Source organism: Epinephelus fuscoguttatus, linkage group LG22, assembly GCF_011397635.1.
Source record: "Epinephelus fuscoguttatus linkage group LG22, E.fuscoguttatus.final_Chr_v1".
In the NCBI taxonomy this organism is placed as follows: Eukaryota; Metazoa; Chordata; class Actinopteri; order Perciformes; family Serranidae; genus Epinephelus; species Epinephelus fuscoguttatus.
Window position 1 is genome coordinate 6,575,706 of NC_064773.1, and position 21,371 is coordinate 6,597,076.

Here is a 21,371-nt window from a genome sequence, read left to right on the forward strand (position 1 = left end):
GTGTCTGTACAGGGCCTGATGATGGAAACAATACCTGTGGGATGTGCTGCGCTGACTGCGTGTGTGTAATGATGACTATAATGTCTCTGTAGTCACATCTGTAACAGTGGAAAACCCCTTTAAAAAGAGCCTCAACACACACGCAAAACACACACATCAAGCCAGCCAAAACACCGACTGAGCGATACCCAAACACCGTGAGCAAAATCCCGATGTTCAAAACCACCACACATATCAACATAATGATCAGCCAGCACGTCCACAACCCACAGAGCTTCGAGGATTCAGAGCGTTGGGATTGTTGCTCCATTTTAAGAGTCACATGAAACAGCTAATGACACAGGGGATGGATGATGGGTTATTTGGCACGCAAGTCTGTCAGTCTATACACCATCATTATGTTTAAAGCCTAACATTATGCATGTTATGGTGTGATGAGCGGGGTGTGGGGACTGCCATTAACTGCAATAACACTGTTTCATGTTATTTTTGAACACATTACACCCAATACTGCGAAGCACTGTACTTACTGAGCGGCAGAGCCTGAATCCATCGCCTTCAGATGACAACAACATTGATACATTTGCATAGTTTCTCCAGTTTTGTGTCACAATAAATGGACTCAAAGTCGTAACTTTAAAGGTTTGTGTATAAAATTAAGATAGAAACATCTCCAGTCCTTTGTGTGATTTATCCTGACTTCATATGAGAAGAGGAAATCTTTGCCCTGTCACTAGGCTAATTTATACAATGTAAAATGCCATAGGCTTGTGCTAATAACGTTAGCATGTTATATTTGTTTGGAAAACGTGTTTAGTATAAGACAGTTGTTTTGTCAGTGAACTTTGTGAGTTGTAATGGAGCTGAATTTTGTAACGTTACCTTTGTTAAATGTTGCTGTTGTCCCTGGTTTTATATGAGTAGAGGAAAAGTCAGCTAGCTGCTAGGCTAATTTATACAATGTAAAATGCCATAGGCTTGTGCTAAAAATATTAGCATGTTGTATTTGTAGGGTCTGCCGCACAAGTATAAATCCCGCTTAAGACCTTGATGACATGACCACACTAGGGATGTGACCGTTGATTATTTACTCAATAAATTAATCTTAAATCGATAAAGAATCTTATACAACGTCCGTCCAAGTAATTTGATTGGATAAGAGGCAATCCATGAGTGCTGATACACAACAGCACTGGGTCTTTTATTTATGCATGTATCACTTTGTTTTACATGTGTCCTAAACCGTTATTATATTAACCTTTAATTAGTCTTCAATGATGGTCGTCATATTAAACTTTGCAGTGAAAAAAAAACGAACATATTTTCATGAATGACATTTAAGATAAACAATGAATGGTCATCATAAGAGGACGAAGGGAAGGTAAGAAGCCTGGATACTTCCCTGCAAACCTTGAAGTACGCTCACATGACATCAGCATGTGTCTCAACATCCTGTCTGATCAGCTGTTAACTCATCAGCATCACACCAAAGCAACTGTCAACACACTCTTTTTCCACTGGTTGCACAATAAATGGAAACATACAGGTAAATGTACATGATACCATGTGGCAGACCTGAAGTAACATGTAGACTGACTCAAAGTATGAAGCGAGTGTGCAGGAATGTTAATGTGCTGCTTGGCAACCAGCCAGTGCAGTTGTGGAGCTATTTGTGTTTGCAGATGCAGATAAATAATTAAAGGAACAAACTGGTGTCATTTATTACTGTAAACTAATAAATGGCGTGTGGAGAACTAAGTTGAACGGCTGTAACCAAGTTGAAGATAATCACCTATACTGTATGACATTGCTTAAAGGTCCAGTTTGTAGGATTTAAGCGGATATATTGGCAGAAATGGTGTATAATATCCATTACTATGTTTTCATCTGTGTATAATCAACTGAAAATAAAAATCATTGTGTTTTCGTCACCTTAAAATGAGTTTCAGATTGCTATGCTGTTCCTACAGCAGCCCAAAACGGACAAACCAAACACTTGCTCTAGATAAGGCCATACACATTTTTGCATCGGCCACCATAGTTCTCCTATATGTTTCAGTTGGGTGCAATCTGCAACCTCAACAATAAATGCCACTAAATTCGACACACTAGGCCTTTAAATAAAGTGACAAAAGATAAAACACAAATTGACATATTCAAATTGCTTGTTTTGTACGACCAACAGATCAGAACCCCAAAACACTTGGTAACCAAATAGAAAACTACGGCAGCAATACCCCGCCAACACTTTTTTTTTCTTCAGTTTTCTCAGAACAAGGAACTCTTTTCGTTTTTACAAGTCATATTTCATGTTATTATGGCATATTTCCACGTTTATTATTATTGCTTGCTACAAAATTATCATATTCTTAAATGAACCTTTTCTAGTTCTTCTGTAAGGACGTTGATTTATCTTGCTATATCACAAAACGTTCGTTATTCCAGAAAACTAAAACTAAAAATATCTAAATAAAAAGTTTTCTTATTAAAAACATAGTAAATTGGTATGTTGTAGAGCTAAAACTAACGATTATTTTCATTGTCGACTAATCTGTCGATTATTTCTTCGATTAGCCGACTAATCGTTTTATCAAAAAATGTGTTAAAATGTTGAAAAATGTCAGTCTGTCTCTCCAAAACCCCCAAATTACGTCATCTAATGTCTTGTTTCGTATTCACACCAAAGGGTTTTAGTTCACCGTCATGAGAGAGTGTGTAAAGCTGCCAATATTTGAACGTAAGAAGCTGCAATAAGAGTATTTTGGGGTGCTTTTATAGTACTTTTCTATGAAAAATGACTCAAACCGATTAGTTGACTACTAAAATAGTCACTGATTATTTTAATAGTTGATTAGTCATCGATTAGTCGACTGATCGTTGCAGCCCTAGTATGTTGTTACCAGATTACTTTGTTATGGCTGCACCAAAATGCTGCTGTACAAGACGAGCACGAGAACGACTTTTTCTTGAGTAATTTTTTTTTTTTTTTTAGCTGTAAAACAAACATTTTGGATCTTTTTTCCTTTATGTGTACTGAGCAAGACATTTCACAGCTGAAAAGTCATCTCTGGGGGACAAAGTTTAGACAATAGTTCTAGAAATTTCTATACTGCAATTTCTTGTTACGAATCAGCCAACATATACGATAATACAAGATATCTGCAATGAGCTAGAATCACCCAATATCGGTCCAGCCAATTTAAAGGTCTCCCTCCAATTAACACTAAGTTAAGCTAAGAATGAATTGTTGCTGACATCTTACACTTGCACCTTAACCTTCAGCGTCTCCAAAAGCAGCGACCTCTGGCCCAAATTAACCACAACCCCAACTCTCACACCAAAAAACCTGACAGTGAAAACCTCCAAACATCTCCTGAGAAGGTGGTCTCCAACACGTCAACACACACATTCAGTAAACCCGCCTTGTCATTTATCATCATTAGACTCTCACTTTCTCCTCTGCACATCAAACGGAGCACCAAACCGCCTCAAAGTGCGATGCGGTTTAGTGATAATGGTCTGCCCCAGAGATCACAACCGATCTAAACTGCTCCCAGATGAGCTTCTAAGTGAAGACTGGTATGTGACGGGGTAGCTTACAGAGACCAACCTACTCATGCTTCATTACTTATCATATAAACACGGAGAAGGCAGGGCAGAAAGGACACTTAAATAATTACATTTTTTCAGCAGCTAAACTTCTTCACTTTAAGAGAAGGATGACCGATAATCTACTGCTTTTACTAAACAAAGGTGAAATTAATCAGAAAATGCACACTGTGTTCTGTGGCATAAAAACTTCCTTTACATCCTTGGCATCAGGCTTAAGATCTGGAGAAGTATCCAGGTACCGATCCTTGATTTTAGCGATATAAAATCTTATGTACTGTAATTAGAGGTAGCAACATATTTCTGCATTTGGAGGTTGATATTTTTGTGCAAAAACGTTCAAATAAAAGTATTCTGTTCATCAAAACAAATAGGGAAAGGGACAGAAAATTAGAAAACAGCACACGTATCTGACGGACGCTTCTCTGAATCTCTAATTTTACTTCCTCTCAATGATATTTCATAGCCGATGAACATTGTGGTATCACGTTTTAGATCTGGGGAAATACCCGAATACCGATGCTTGATTTATACCTGACATACTGTAATTATCAGTGCCAGGATATTGCTGCATTCAGAGGCTGTGTCAATGCAAAGAAGTCCTGATGTTTTCAGGCAAATACATTACAATAAAAACGTTCTGTTGAGCAGGTATTGAGAGGAAAAGAAACGGGACAGAAAACTAAAAAACAACACATTCGTGATTGCTGCTTCTCTGAATCTCTGCTTCCTTTTAATCACCTTTAATAGCTGATGAAAACTTTGGTTATCAGGTTTTGGATCTGGGGAAATACCCAGATACCAATCCTTGATTTATACCTGACATACTGTAATTAGCAGTACCAGCACATTCCTGCATTTGGAGGCAAACACGTCCTGATAATTTCAAGTAAATACGTAGCAATAAAAACTGTTGAACTGTTGCTGTCGAGCAAAATAAAGAGGAAAAGAAAAGGGACAGAAAACACTTAGCGTAATGAACATAAAGAATGTTTGCTATTGTTGGTGAAAAGCAAAAATTAACACCTCTCATCGGGTGCGTTGTGACCTTGTAAGATGATGCCACAGGTGGTCAGCTTCTCCACAAAGTGGTAAAATGAAGAGGGATGAGGGAAAGAGGGAGACGGGGGGAAGGGTTTGGAAACCACTTGACCACCTGTTCGGAGAGTTTGGACGAGAGTCGTACAGTAGAGAGTCTGTTTAGAGCAGCTGGTTGCGTGATTCATCACTGTCCACAAGCTTCATCAGCTGTAACCAGGCGCACAAGGCAAGACGGACTGGATAAATATAGACAATCATTATAGTGCTGGAACAAATGGTCATTTTCATCGTTCATTAATCTGTCTGAGTGTTTAGTTGAGTTTATAAAATGTCTGAAAATAGGGGAACATTCAAAGTGACGTCTTCAAGTTGCTGGCTTTGTCCAACGATATTTAAAGCAGCAGGAGGAGGTGACTGTTTGGTTTTTGAGCTCGGTAAGTGACTTGATATGAAAAGTTTTCAGTTACAATGTTTCAGCACTGAATTATCATCACATCTAGAGGTCAAGAGTTTATTCTTGAGCTTGGAAACACTTGACAAACAATCAAAAAAAATCATGCAACAGCTGTTCTGGAGCTTCTATCTGGGCACTCAAAAGATATCTTCGTCTATATTGGCTTAAAAGATTCATTAAATTTCATGCCGAGTGCTTACGACAATTTCAATATCTATAACTCCGATGAGGAAGGTCTAGTGATACGATTGAAATCTCTAGAAAAGTTACTACATACAGACGTTTTTGTGGGACTGTTCTGCCAAATTTTATTGCCTGTTATCATTGTAACCATACTGTGAGCAAGGAATCCTCATATGTCATTTTAATGTCAATTAAAAAGAAGATGAATTATACATTTGTAAAATTTTGAGTGATCAGTTCCCATTAAAATATTACCTTTCTCAAGGTGGAAATTGCTTCAAAAAGTGGCTGTTGTAACTACAAGTAGAGAAGGAGAAAAACAAGAGGAAGTAGCCTGGTCTCGCTCCGAAGTCGTTGAAATACGGCGCTTGGGCAGTGACTTGCGGCGTCAGAAACCAACAAAACAAGGCGTCCTTTTACGTTGGCATGATACGCAGCCTGTTGCCATAATAGTTTAAATGCGCCCGGCTTCATCAGGGGCAAACGCGGCAGGACAAGGACAAATGTTAAGGTGGGGGATAGATCCAACAAACACTGACTTTGACCTGACAGAGCGGTGTCCACGTCCTGTAAGATTCTAAAGCCAAACCCTGTTCTTTTTTCCTAAACCCAACCACGAGTTTTTGTTGCCTAAAGCCAACCATGTGTTTGCTGTTGAAGAAAATAAAACCATCAATTTGCGGTGTTGTACCAACGTAGTGCTTTTATTTTGAAAGAGAATGTATGTAAATGTTAAATTTCCTCTGAAAGCAGAAGTGTATTTTGAAAGAAGACAATGCATGTAACAGGCAGAACTTGACACGGCGTCCCAGAACGTCTAAAACCAAAGCAACCAGGGTACCTTGCACGTCGTATGTGGACGTAGACCGTGACCAAATGTCAATATGTGACAAGGTAGGAGTGAGAATGTGACAATAAAGACGATAGATTGCATGATATTTTGATTCCTAAGCACCCTGCTGGCAGATGCAAACCACAGATATGTAACATTTGTACATTATCTTGCAGATGTGGTGTGGTTTTCTTATGTTTCTACAGTGCTGTGGTAATGTTCAGGCACAAAAACACATGGTTGTGGTTAGGAAAAGATCACATTTTGGCTAAAAAACACCTGCTTTTGGTGCTACAGTGGCCGCTGGAAATGCTGCTAACATCTCGCTACAAAACAACCAGTTTTGTTGTTTGTGTGTCTGCAGCTTGGCAGGTGTCTCACCTACGAGAGTCACAATCCACCACCCGCTCCACTCGCAGATGACAAAATCAGCTCATCAAAATGTAATGTATCAGTGGTTTGCAGAAATGTACAACGCCAACATTTTCCTCTGGTGACTGGGCCGTCCAAAGCCAGTGGAGGCCAACATACTGTATCTTGAGTGAATCCTTATAGATATACACTCTTTCCAGCTATCCCTTTTTCCTCTCCAACACATGCACAGTCCTGACAAACACCTCATTCTCTCCATGACGCAGGTGCCTCTCACAGGCAGATTTATCTTATTATACAACACAGCCCATGGCTGTAATGTGTGTGTGTGTGTGTGCGTGCTTGAGTGTGTTTCCAGGCATAAAAGCACTCCGGTTCTGTTTGAAGAGATAGCGAGGGCTATGCAGTTAAGAACAATTCCACTTATGTTTCCTTTGGAAAAGCAGAGCGCAGGAGAGAGGAGGAGAGCCAGAAAGAGTCTCATAAAAAGCTTTATGTAACCTGCAGACAGGCAACAGAGACTGGACTTCAAAAACACCACACTGTAATGGCTCTCTTAACAAACACACACACACACACACACACACACACACACACACACACACACACACAACTGTGTTGGCTCAATATTTACTGATATCGTATTTGCAAAGTAATGAAGTATATTTTTGTTTGATGCCTGACATTAATTCTTTTGTTTTGAGGTTTTTAGATCAAATCTAATATCTACCGTAAAGTAATCACACTTTTTTTTTTTTTTTTTTAAATGTCATGGTGGCGCCAGAGCTAATAGTCAGGTGATCTCCAAAATCAGAGGGAGTTCTCCTCTGGGAAACATAAAATGTCTGCCCCAGTTTCATGGCAAATCTATCCCATAGTGTTAAGATATTTCAGTCTGGATCAAAATGGTGAATTGACCGACATTGTCAACTACTAGCATGGCGTTAGAGCATGAGTACAGCATGAATCTCTTAAAGTTTTGTTCAAATCCACTCAAACAGAATATAAACTCACAATCCATTCAGAAATTTGTACTAAAGTTTCTATATCCACGCTTCACCGCACCCTCTCATGTTGTAACTGGGATGCAAAACTCACTTTGAAAACCGCTGTAGCAAACTATGCAAATTAAATGTTAATTAGATTCCTGAATCAGCTTTTAGACACAAAATATGAAAATGAGAGTCAAACCGATGATGATCTTCTGGGCGGTTTGAGGCGAAGTTCACCTACAAGCTGACACCATTGTTTCTGAGTGAAATGTTTTCACAATACACTGCAGGGATAGTTTTCTAAAATAAGAATAAAACTGGAAACACATTCGCTAAATTTGTTTTTGCAGGAAAAAACACTGTAGGAGGCTGAAGCTGCAGAGTTAATGTTCTGCTTGAATCAAATCTAAACACATTTTTCAGTCCAGTACCAACTTTCAGCAACTGGTTGATTGAGTTTCATGTCAGGCCCTCATGGACACCACATCCAAGCATGAAGAGAAAGACGAGAGCTCTCCAGCACGAACTCCTGTGTTTATGGTTGGCATGGCAGTGTTGTGAGTCTAAACAGTGTAAAGGTTGACTGAGAGAACTTTAAACACAACTGCAATTCACATGAAGACGCACCAACACGGTCACATGATGCTCGATCCACCAGACAGCCAACCTGCGGCCTCTTAAGGAGGAAGCTATAATCACAGACTAAAGACAGACTCTTGTGAAATCCTCTTTTGCTCTGATTGTTTTCAATAAACAGATGGACTGGGCGCCACTGCTGCTTCGTGTTACTGTACCCACCAACATTTAGTACTGTTTAAGGAAAATAAGGAGATGCCTGAGACTTAAGTTACAGCTTTTAAAAGAGTTGAGATACTCAGTGGATCGTGAGTTTAATCTGCATCAGTGGATGTGGCCTAATAGTCTCTAGTGAGGGTCAAAGACGGCCAAGGACGGCCGACTAAATCTTGCAGGCTTGTAGATACAGTATCAGACAGAAGGCTGCTGCCAAGATAAAACTGGTGCCTGCTGTTTGCTAAATTATAACTCTATCATCAAAAGCTACAGGTGTGGAAACTGTGGTGCAAGGAGTGTGACACCGTTTCAGTCAGGGTCAGGTTTCAAGAACAGATGTGGTGGCAGTAGAAGAAAGACGTGACAAACTGAGAGGACGGAGGTTGATGTCGTCACACCTGCCCTGTTTGGTTCGGTTCAATGAAACTCAAGTTCGTTTGCCCCCCAAGCGTGGTTTGTTTGGGCAGGTGCGAACACAGCAATCACACTCAGTTGTGCACCAAAACTGGACCCAGACCTTCTTGAAGAGGTGGTCTCAGTCCGGTGACAAACAAACTCTGGTGTGGTTCGTTTGTGGTGAGAACATGTTCCAATCTGGATCTGATACCTAGGGATGAAAAAGACCCCAGAAGTTCACTGCATAGCACACTGGCTAGCGTTAAAAAAAACAGACTTCTTGACCTGACGTTATCTCAGAATCGTAAGAAGGTCCAGGGTGGTGGTATTTAGAAGAAACTCAGAAATAACCACTGGAAATCAGGACGTAAGAAACATGGAAAAGTAAATCTCAGGCCAAAATTCTCTGGTTCTAGTCACTCCAATGTGAGTATTTTTCGGTTTCCTCAGTCTGCTGTTTTAAACTGAATATTTTGGGTTTTTCGACTGTTGGACAGATGAAACAAGATATATGTAGACTACACTTTGGAATCAAGAGAACTTTTTTTGACATTTTATGGACCAAGTGATTATGGTAAGTACCAGATTCCTCAACAATAAAATGGAATGAATCGTTAGTTGCAGCCTTGGTGACTCCTAAGCAACGATACTTTTACTCCAGGAGATATCTGTAGAGACTGTTGAGTAGCTTAGCTGATTTTATAAGGTAGATTTTATGTTTAGGTTGTTATTGTGTCATGATCAGAGTTGTAGATGTGTCATAAGCCAGTCAGAATCTGACTGGCTTATGACACACACCTCTGCTAAACTTCCTGAAGAGACAAACTGGGTCAAAATAATTTAAGTGGTCAAATGTGGACATGATCTAATATTTGTGGTTTTATTTCATAAAATCTTAAGAAAAAAAATGGTTTAACTGGACAAATAAAAACCATAAAAGGGCCATTACTATTTAAAACAACAATTAGCCCGTTATATTCAGAAAGAGTTCAGTTACAGAAACAAGAACGATTCTAACTAACTGAATTAAGAAGATGTTGGACAAGAAGACAAGTCAGATTGAATCCATGCCTCAAATCAGCATGTATGGCTCGGTGTGGCCATAGTTACTAAACAACAACAAGTCCTGGGTGGCCTTGTTGGTGCTGAGAGAACAGGATGGAGAGCTGAGAAAAGCCACGAGGTGACATAACAATGGAGGAGGAACCAGGATGCAGGGAGGAGCGAGGGGAATGCAAGGGTGAGGAAGGAGAACAGGGGGTGAGGCTGGACAGACGCAGGAAGGAAATCTAGAGAGGGGGAATGTGAGAAAGGACGAATTTGGATTCATGTGTTCATGTGGATGGGCAAGACAGCAGAGGACTTAACAACGCCAACTGTTCGTCCACTACAGGAATACTTTTTTAGTGTCTCTTCCATCCTGACCAAAAAATGCTTGTCATATCTGGCATAATTTGATCAAATTTAAGGATCAGCATTTTCATTTAACAACTATTCTTCAATCTACCAACTAGTTTGAGTAACTTAGACATAAGTACATGCAATAGGTATGTTGTTCACAACATTTATGTCCAAGAAATGTCCTATTTTCTTAAATTAATATCGACAGTCTTCCCTTGGGCTTGGATCAAAAGTAGATATAGTTTCTTTGGGTTCACAAGCTAAAAATCTTGTGCAACAGCAGATGAAAAAGAAACAACAAACACTTTGAAAGCTGAAATGGTGTACAACAAACAGTTTCAATTTACAGGTAAAACAACGTACGACGTCTGCATAAGTTTGCTCAAACAAACTGGTTGCTAATACCTCACAGAAGTTTACTGAGTGTGAGAGAAAAAGAGAGGGAAAGAAACAGAGGTAGCGATAAGATCTGAATCAGTCCACCACCGTGGCAGTCAGTCAGTCTATCAGTTGCCCTTGAAGATACAAATCATAAGGTACTTTTCCCACGGCGGGAGATAAGGAAGTTGAAATCTTAGCTCAACAGCAGAGAATGACCTCACTTTACTCTGTGCGGAGATTACAGAGAAGTTCCCATTTAAAATAAAAACTTATCAAGACGCAAAACTGGTCGAACTGGGTGAAAAGAAAAGACTCAATGTGTCCAAAAACAAACAGATGACATAATGGAAAACACACCTGGAGAGGGCTGCAGGGCGCGGTCAGGTACGAGATATTGCACCATAAATGTATCAGCTCTGGGAGTGAGTGAGCGGTCAGCAGACAAACAACCTCCCATTATTACTGCGCACTATGATGTCAGCTGGCTTTCTTTAAAAGGTAAACACAGCCTGCGCCTTATTTGTTTCACTGGGAACGCTGGTGTCATTTCTTTTTAAACTGGAACAGCACAGTTTACTGTACGAGGAAATACCACTTCCTTTTCCAGATTGACACAGGCAACATTAATGCTGTGGTGTAATACTGTGACTGAAATCATAAGCTGGTTTAAATGTGGGGAATCCACCATTTATAAGTGGTTTGACTGATGCACCCTGTTAATGGAAAGCGCAGACAGAGTGACAGGGTTAATGCGTCATGATAACGTTCATCTCAGAGCTCAAATACTCTCAAAATGAAGGTTCTAATCTAATCTTTTTTTAAAATGGTGTATTGAATATTCTATGCAAATGAGAATTTGGACTGAGGTTCGTAAACTTGAGTAGTGTTGTCATGATATTGGCATTTCCAACAATATTAATGATGGTATTTTATCTTTATTTTTTGTTCTTTGTATTTTTATTAAAATGCCTCATTTCATTTGCTTGAATTCTACATTGTTTTAAATGCAGGATCAACCACGTAAAGCACTTTGTAACTTTGTTCTGAAAAGCACTTCATAAATAAAGTGTATTAATATTATTATAACTTTAAAAATATCGGTATTAAATCAATATCACAGGAAATATTGACATTGAGAGCATACAATTGAAAAAAATTCTGAAAAGATAAATATTACGAGACTATAATATGACGGTGATAACTTTTCTTTTCTTGGTTAGTAGTAGAGAAGAGCAGAATGACAACAGTAAACATCTACAATAAAAGAGCGCAAGGGAGCACAGCTGGTGTCGTATTGAAACTGTCGATATTTGAGCAAAATTTGGTTATTTAACCCTTTAAAGCCAGAGAAAATTGGCTTGATTTCTTTTAAAAACATGGGAAGAGGGCAGTGAGCAATGAAAGAAGAAATGATCCCAAAATTAGCAAGAAATTCTTAAGAGACAAAATTAAAAACAAGAAAATTAAATTTAAAAAAAATTTAATTAAATTAATATTAATTTAAAAATCCATTTTAAAAAAAATCTAATAATTCTGTAACATAATTTTAAAATGTAATATTAATTACAAATATATTTTTTCCCTTGATTTTGAATTTTTTTCCCCTCTTTTTTTTTTTAAATAATTTTCTAAAATCTATTATTTTTTTCACCATTTGTAGGACATTTCTTACCAAGTTGCTGATTGCTTTTTTACTCTATGTTTCTGAAAGAAATCGCACCAATCTGCTCAGAATTTAAAGGTGTAAATACTTGCTAAAGGCATCTGAAAGCAGCACAAGAAAAGTGATTTCGCTCCCGGTTAAAATGTTTTGAATATTCAGAATTGTTACGAATCAATAAATCAATTTTTTTTGACAACACTAACTTGGGAATATGAAGAAATTTATTTTAAATAAAAACCTTAATTTCATTTTAAAAAAAGCCAAACTTCTCAAATGTTAAATGACTAAACATACATAACCTTACACAAACATTCTGTAAAAAATAAGCAAAATTATGTTTTAAATCAGAAACTATATGATAAAAAAACATGGCAAACAAGACTATGATAATTACAAGGCATTCAATGCCAGCTTTACGTGATGGACACTCACAGAAAATAAATGAAAACATTTAGAACACAATTTGGAATGAGAAAACTTTTTGATTTTCAAAGATTTAGGCTGCCAAACAGCATTTTTTCCACATATGAGGAGGTATTTTGAGTGTCCTTTTAGGAAAAAGGTGAAATAAAGAAAAACAGGGTGCCGAGTACGTCACCTAGTAGATTAGGCGCCCCAGGTACAAAGGCTATGTCCTTCCTGTAGTGGCTGCAAGCTCGATTCCAACTAGGGCTGCAACGATTAGTCGACTATTAAAGTAATCAGTGACTATTTTAGTAGTCGACTAATTGGTTTGAGTTTTTTTCATAGAAAAGTACTATAAAAGTACCCAAAATACTCTTATTGCAGCTTCTTACATTCAAATATTGACAGCTTTACACACTCTCCCATGACGGCAGACTAAAACCCTTTAGCGTGACATTGAAACAAGATATTCAATGACATAATTTTGGGGTTTGGGAGAGACAGACCGACATTTTTCAACATTTTAACACATTTTTCGATACATGCATGCATGTTCAGCTATTAATATCCTATCAAATAAAGCCCCCGACAAAATCTTTAAAGATGTTAAATATGTTTCCATGTTGTTGGATGTTTTGTGTTTTAATTGTATTTTACTTGCGTTACACCTGCTACGATCACCTGAATCAACAACACAGAATTCTCAGACTACAGGAAATTAATAATAAATAAACTCCTTCCCTGCATCAACCTGTTTTTGCACAGCAATTAAATTTTGCTCACCGTTGAGCACTAGCTCCGTACTATCATATTGTGAATACTATGGTCTATTGATGCATGTGCAACGGAGGTTGGTAGGGCATGACAAGGGACAACATGAGCGATTGTTTCCCAGCATTTATTTGCTTCCTTAGCAACGCTAAACAGCACTGTGAGGACGGAAAGAGTTACAAAAAGTAAGAGGGACAGAAGAGGCCACATGCAGCAAGGGTAATCTAAAATTAGAAACACTTATATCCATTGACGAATTTAAGGACATAGATAGAAATGTGCTTGCTCTTCTTGAGAGACCACTATGTTTGAGTAGTTGTTGTTTTATTGTGGATTTTTGTATTGAATATTGGTTGCATTTTAAATGTGTTTTCATTTGCTGCTACCTCAGCTGGGTCTCTCTTGAAAAAGGGATTTCAAATCTCAATGGGACTTCCTGGTTAAATAAAGATTAAATATACGAAAAACTCACAAATACTCAACATAATCCTTAAAATAAGTAAAATTCACAAATGCAAACTGGGAATAAGAACTGATAAAGTCCATACTTCTCCACCTATATGTGTAACATTTCTTAGTGTATCCCTGGTTTTGGAGAATGGTTGGCTCCAGACATCCTACACTACTACATATTAACTTATTCATGATCAGTTGACACTGGTAAGCGAAGAACCAACTGCTGACGTCCATCCATTACACAGGCACACAACACCAGCACTGTCAGAGCAAACTACATTAAATGTTCTGTACCGTGGTGCTGTGTGACGCACAGAAAGCCACCGCTGTGCACGGCCAACACACACTGCAGCTGGGACTGTTGGTGGTACTGCTGTAAAACCAAGACATATGGATTTCATTCAGCCGCTCATTAGAATAGCGTTTAGTGCAGAGTTGTTCTTTTTGTGGGGTCACTGGATAAACATAATTTCTATATGACCTTGTTGGAGCTGCCTCAGTTCTCATGAGAACATTATCAACATAATACATTTTTTTGTTGGAGTAGCACAGCTTGAACTGTAAATTAAGATGCTTATCAATACATTTGATTGTTCCTGTTGAAAATAAGACTGATTCAGAGCATGTTTTCAGTGTCAGCAGCTCCAAACACCACGCCTGAAAGATGATGACTATGACCACAGTAAGCCGACAGTCTGTGGGGATGATTTGAATTGAAGATGAGCTGCTTTAGCTTGGCAACGTGTGTGTGTGTGTGTGTGTGTGTGTGTGTGTGTGTGCGCGTCCTGGGGGTTGGGTGGGATTACCCTTTTTTCATAGGACACACAGACCCACTGGTCAGCGTGACATTTCCCGACAGAAACACCATTCACACATTGAGAAGGTGGAGGAGTGGGCGAGCGGGGGCAAGAATGTGTGTGTGTGTGTGTGTGTGTGTGTGTTGGTAGGGAATGGGTATGAACCCTGCTTCAGTCACCACTGAAAGACTGCGTGTGTGTGTGTGTGTGTGTGTGTGTGTGTGTGGGATATAGAGATAAATCCTCTTCTGGCCAGACTGGTACATCTAATTTCCCTGTTTGACCATCGAGAATCAGTTTATCAGTTTACCCGTCCGTCTGTCCGTCTGCCTTTGTGTCTCCCTCTGTTTGTCCTCCGTCTCTCTGTTTACACTTGAGCTTATTAAACTTCACTTCCTGATACAGTATAGACTGCAGCCTGGTACCTTCATTAAAAACTGTCTCCTCTCTCCTCGGAGACACTGTCACTGTAGTCCGACTGCAATCACATCCAGTCGTCCCTTTTTCTAGTCAATATAATGTCAACGTGTTTTTTAAACGTCGCCATGTGGTGTTACACCGTAGAGACAAAGTTTACTCTAAATAAAAAACAAGTTTAGCACATACAGTACAGTGATTGAGTGATACAATGAGACGTTTGTAGCTGAACTTCAACATCCAGTATTGGTTGAGCTACAGCTTTAGTTACTGTGATGTGCGCTGGTCAGCAAACTTCTGAAATACTAGTGCACCTCCTTCATCGATACTAAAATCGGTTATTATCAAGCAAAACTGCTCCAGCTTCTCAAATATGAATATGTCTCTGCTTGTCTCTGTTTTATATCAGTATAAATTGGATATCTGGGGGTTTTCAACTTGTTCTCATTCCCAAGTCGTCAAATACTGACGCTTCGTCACACCCTTTGGCATCTGATATCGATACACAGGACACCCTTTAGCATAACTCTGCGACACGAGGCTGAAACACACTGTCGGAGTTAGGTTTAGGCAACAAAACTTCTTGGATTGCTTAGAAAAACAAATAAGTTTTGGGTTGAAATAGATATGCTTGTTATGACATATATAACAGGACATAAATATATTACGTGACTGGCATCAGTGCGCGGTGACCATACGTAAATTACTTAGTGCCACATTAAAACAAACACTGACTTTTGGTTTCACACAGGACATGAACTGGCGTCTCATGGGTAAAAGTCCCGTTCTGTTTGACCCATCTACCTCCCCTCCTTCCTGCCCTATGTGGACTTTCTCACTTTTTATATTATGTCAGTTGCTCTGAGTCAGAGACTGTTGATAAACCAAGACGCTCCACTTTAGATTAATTTCCTGTATCTGTGTTACGTGGGTTTTGCCATTGCCACGCCTCTTTAGGAGACTAGCGGCAGTCCTGAGTCTGGACTAAGTTAATGTGAGTACAGATTATGACCATTCCCTTCACCTCATCACTTAAGTAAATATTGGACTCAAGCTCCAAACCTTCTAGACGTTCGGACATGGATATAGTATTTTTTCAGACACAGGAATCGGGAAAAAAAATTGAGTTTGTTCAAGACATGTCGCTGTTTTAGCAACATACTCTGGCGAGATCTGAACTGACGTGATCTTACACTCAGTTGATGTCAGACATTAAGCTAACAGATAAAAATGAGTGTCAAAATAAGGAATAAACAATAAATCTGTACTGTTTATAGTGTAATGTTTAGAATCTGATTTCATCCATCCACACGACTTTTACTACACTTCCAAACGAGGTTTCAAGGGGATGTGGGGAAGAGATGACCACACCCACTTCGGTGACAGACAGTGTGTACCATTTCGTACCATTGGCGCAGCTGTGTAATGGGGTATCTTATTGTTATAGAGTATTTTTGTCTGAGCTTCAAGTATTGCTGCAGATGTGTGATACACACGCTAAGGGGTGTGACACCACCTGGGGACGAGTTGCTGGACTGTCAGTAAGACAAAACAGATTTCTAAAGTTTCTAAACTTACTTTTTTGTGACTATATAGACTAAACAAATAATCAACAGATCATGGAAATCATCATTACTTGTAATCCTAATCTCAGCATAATGTTGCCTCCATTTAGTTACATCTTGTAGTAGACTGCAATGTGCATAACTTAGATTTACTTCAAAATGTTTACATCGTGTTTGAAAATGTGTTTTCTGGCATCTCAGACATCTTTAAATGACCCCAAGTCACAGTGGGTTTACTGGTATTCGCTGACACAACAATTTCAGTTTCACTTCTACTGCCAACTTTACTACAGTCACCACATTCTCAGAATTTCCGAGCCTGAGCCAACTCCAGTATCTTATATAATCCGTTACTGTAGTATAAGTACAAGTCAGTGGTAAACATAAATACACATCCACTCTCACAATAACCTTGTATTTTTCCCGATAGAAAACCAGTCATTTCATACAGCAGTCCCACACATTTTTCCCAAAGGACATGTCTCTTCCCTAGTTGTAATTACTGTTGGCATGTGGGAAACCACCATACAGGAGCCAGGGTCCCATTTCAGGTCCAGAGCCACAGTTTAAAACACCACAGGTCACAACCTCTCTTGCAGCACTGTATGGGACACATTGTGCATCCACTCCACACACACAAACACACACACTGCCATGAGGAATGAGGACCTGTGTAAGGGTCTGTTATGGAAAAGTGAAGGGTCATGCATTGCCGCAGAATCTGCATGAAATCTATGTCACACACACACATCAAGTGGGCAGAGAAGAAGAATAGCTCGATTCTGTTACAGTATGCTGAGTTTGGAAAGTGTGGAACAAACCAGCTGTGTTTGCAAGTCTGTCTGAGATACTGTGAGCAAGTGTATGAGTGCATGTACAAGAGGATCAGTGTGACTGAGGGCCACTTGAAGACTGCAGCAGGCCAGTATTTAGTCAAAGACCTGAAGAGTGACCTAATTTTTCGAGTTCCAGACATGATAAAGCTGAATGTGTTTGGCTTTAACCCAGTCTAGATCTAATTCTCTAAGTCTGCAGGCAAGGAAAGACTTCATAAACAAATTTAAATCCAGGCTGGAATGCACAATTTGTATTTGGGGTTGTTTAAACTCTGGATAGAGGCCAAACTAGGTCACAAGGTTGGAGCTGTGATGGACTCATGTGCGTCCCTGGAGGTAATTACCACAGGCCTGCTGATCAAAGTCTCCTACTTCTGTATTTTAAGACATTTCGTTGTTGATTTTGTCCTATATTTAGCATGCTTTAATATGCAACCGCTTTAAAATTTAAATGTAAGACCTCCATAACTGATACAACAATCTGCAACAGGAGGGAAATTTGACACTTAGTGAAATGCAATGTAGGCTAAACCTGACAACTGTCAAAAGGGGATTAAGCCACAGACTGGTTGTTATGCAAATAATCCAACAACTGCTCCAAGACTCGCCAAACAATTGACAGACACGCCAATATCAAGGGTAAAATATAAAGTCCACATTCTCTGCAAAAACCGGCACAGCGAACTTCATTAGAAAAAACACAAATTTTAAACCTCCCTCCACAGTGCATTCTGTTGCAGCACACGACAGGTGAACCAACTCTAGAAGTTATCATTAAACCTAAATGGGTGCGTTTTTTTAATACTGGATGTATGCCGAATTCAAGTATGGCTACTAAGTAATTGGAAATAGGCTTTAGTTGATTTATTTTACATACACGCGTTTGCTAGTAAACTGAAGAATATTGATTTGACAGATTGTTGAATGAGGTTCTGAGCGACGCCCCTCTCTGAGTGAGATCCAGACTTCTAGAGTTGGTCTACCTGTCTACAATTCATCAACAGCTCACAGGGAGGTTATTTTGAGAAGGGAGCTGGCAGTATGTGATATTTACCTTGCTTTCTGTGATTTTTCCAGAGGGTTTTTTGAAGAAAGAGGTCCTGGCTGTGAAAAAGTACTCTTCGGAGTCCTCCTCCAGACTACTGTAACCACTGCTCATCGTGCTATTCCACGTCATTTGCAGAGAAACCCCCTCGACTCAAACTCGACCGCATCAAAACCCCCAAAACTGAACAGTTGTTGGCTTGAAACGAACTCCAAACAAGCTAATTAGCGGGACTCGGGTGTGTTTGTGCTCGCATTAGCGGGTGTTTGCTCAGTATGGGATGGTTTCCTCTTTGAAAATCCTCTCAGCGGTGTCCCAATCCTCCTTCCTCTTCTCCCGTCACACTCCCTTTACTCCACCGGCATGGCCCGAAACTCATTTAAACGTTTCCATTTTAGAAACAAACACGCAACTGTCACTTGTAACAATGAAGGTGGTCCACCAGCTTTAAATAACTCGCAATTTTAAAAGAGATAACTTGGAAAATCCCTCGAAAAACTCCGGTAAAGCGACGTCTTCTCCCGTTACACTGTTGAATGTTTGGTCTAACTTATCAGCGACTCCTGACAGCGAGGCTACAGTAAAGCCCCGCCCACTACGAGCAGCTAACCAATCAGCTGTATGACACCTTATGACGCCACGCCCAATGCAGCCCGACAGCCAATCAGCGCTGTGATGGCAGATTTGAGTGGTTTATATGGAAGATGATCAAAAATTGTGGATTAAATAAATAATGGCGACTGGCACAGAAACACTACAAAACAACAACATAAAAACCACTAACATGTGGAATTTTTTTATTGTTCTAATTGTCTTGAATATTTATCAAACTATATATTTATGCTCCTGTTCTTTTTTCCAGTGTGCAAACATTTTGTACCTGTTTTCTCAACCATAATTGTTCTTCTCTTTTTTTGTAAACCTTTACTTTTCCGTTAAGCACAGAAAGAAGGCAACGAGCAACTGAACAAGAAATTACCTCAAAATTCATATTCATAAAAGAAAGCAAGAAAAAAAGGAAATGACCTGAAAAAGAGGGCTGATAGTGATAGATATTTTTTCTGTAAGATAATATTAAATATGGGCCAAGGTGAAACTTTTGATTTACTGGTCCATCTACGTCCCAACCCTCACCTATGGTCATGAGCTCTGTAGCCTGAGTGTCAGACTGAAGCTCCCAGAACCTTCAGTCTGACATGGCTTCCATTGAAGGCGATTTACAAGGGGGAGGGAATTTGATTTTTCTCTAACCAATCAGTAGAGACTAACGACTCACCCAGAATCTGACATCATTAGTATCCATGCCTCTGGGATGCCAAAAACAAGCGAGCATTGCCCATTTAAAATGTCTCCGTCGTCGTGCACGCCCAGCTGCATCGCCATTAAATCCAGTTTAGCAGCTTCCTTGATTTGGTCCTCCATCAACGCAAGTAGTGGCGAAATACCTCGATAGCATCGTTAATGTGGTCTGTAGGATCTGTAGCGGTCGCCATTGTTGCTATCCTCACCAGTTACCCACCGGTGTACAGCTTGACATCAGCGTGGCGCTTATTGGCTAACCGCTAGACCCGGCGTTCATTGGTCCGTCCATCGTTTGGACGAGATAAATCGCAAATTCATTGAAGTATGCCAGACCAGAGATGCAAGCCTACTCAGTTGAGTGGGCGGGGTCTATGGTCTGGAACCAGGCTATGAGCTCTGGGTAGTGACCGAAAGAATGAGATCACGGATACAAAAGTTGCTACTCTTCTATTGGTAACAACTGCCTACACTGCAAAGCAACCCAAAAACAGAAGCACTTATTAAAAGGAGAGTGAAAAAGACAGCTGCTGCATTAAGTGAATGCTATGTAGCTAACGCTAGCTAGAGCCTCGCATCACAATTTGTCTTCCGCCTCACTCCCCGCCGCTACAGACCACCTCACCAGGAAGACATAAGGCAGCAGCTTCAGAGACGAACCCCCTGTCAGTGCAAACACCAGCTCTGTAGGACTGGACAACCCTGAGTCCCCGCTGGATCGGCAAACATCTGTTCCTGCTGTTACACAGGTTAGACCTGGCACTACTAATGGCCACCAACCTGTTGTGAGACCTGCCGCTGGGGGGGGGGTTGTGCTGGCTGAATTCAAGCAGATACATCTCCAGGGCTTCTGAAGAGGGAGCTGAGCCAGAGGGCAATGCTTCTGATTTACTGGTCCATCTACGTCCCAACCCTCACCTATGGTCATGAGCTCTGGGTAGTGACTGAGAGAATGAGATCACGGATACAAGCAGCCGAAATGAGTTTCCTCTGTGGGGTGTCTGGGCTCGGCCTTAGAGATAGGGTGAGGAGCTCAGACATCCGGAGGGTGCTCAGAGTAGAGCCGCTGCTCCTTCGTGTCAAAAGGGGTCAGGTGACGCCTCCTGTTAGAGGTGTTCTGGGCACGTCCCACTGGTAGGAGGCCCCGGGGCAGACCCAGAACACACTGAAGGGATGACATATCTCATCTGGCCTGGGAACACCTTGGGGTCCCCCAGGAGGAGCTGGAAAGTGTTGCTGGGGAGAGGGACATCTGGGGTGCTTTGCTTGGCCTGCTGCCCCCATGACCCGGAAAAAACATATATAATTACAATGATCATAAATTAAAATTAGTTGATTTTCCCCTATGTTTTTAAATAATTCTAATGATTCTCTCTCCTTTTTTTTGTTTTTAACTCATTTTCAGGTCATTTTCTTGCCACCTTTCACTAATTTCTTGCAGTTGCTTGCCAAGATTTTTTCCTTTTTCCTATATTTTCCAAAAGAAATCCAACAAATGCGCTCAGGTTTCAAACTTTTTAGAATGCTTGTGAAAGGTGTCTGAATGCAGCTCAAGAAAACTGATGCTGATCCAGGTTTTAAAGGGCTAAAAACTGCGGGTGACTGTGGGTTGGGTTCCAGCCCGCAGCCCTTTGCTGCATGTCGTCCCCCATCTTTCTCCCCCT

General features: G+C 40.1%; 1 protein-coding gene across 2 annotated transcripts in view; it reads right to left on the reverse strand.

The window, feature by feature from the left end:
* rassf3 (Ras association domain family member 3) overlaps positions 1-21,371 on the reverse strand; it is a 111,033-nt gene that overhangs the window by 33,606 nt on the left and 56,056 nt on the right. The window contains exon 1 of one of the 2 annotated variants that reach the window (XM_049567284.1): positions 18,418-18,966. The exons of the other annotated variant lie outside the window; for it this stretch is intronic. Within the exon in view, the coding sequence (XP_049423241.1) occupies positions 18,418-18,540 (123 nt within the window). The 5' untranslated portion in view covers positions 18,541-18,966. Of the gene's footprint in view, positions 1-18,417; positions 18,967-21,371 lie in introns of those variants that run through there. 2 annotated transcript variants of the gene reach the window in all.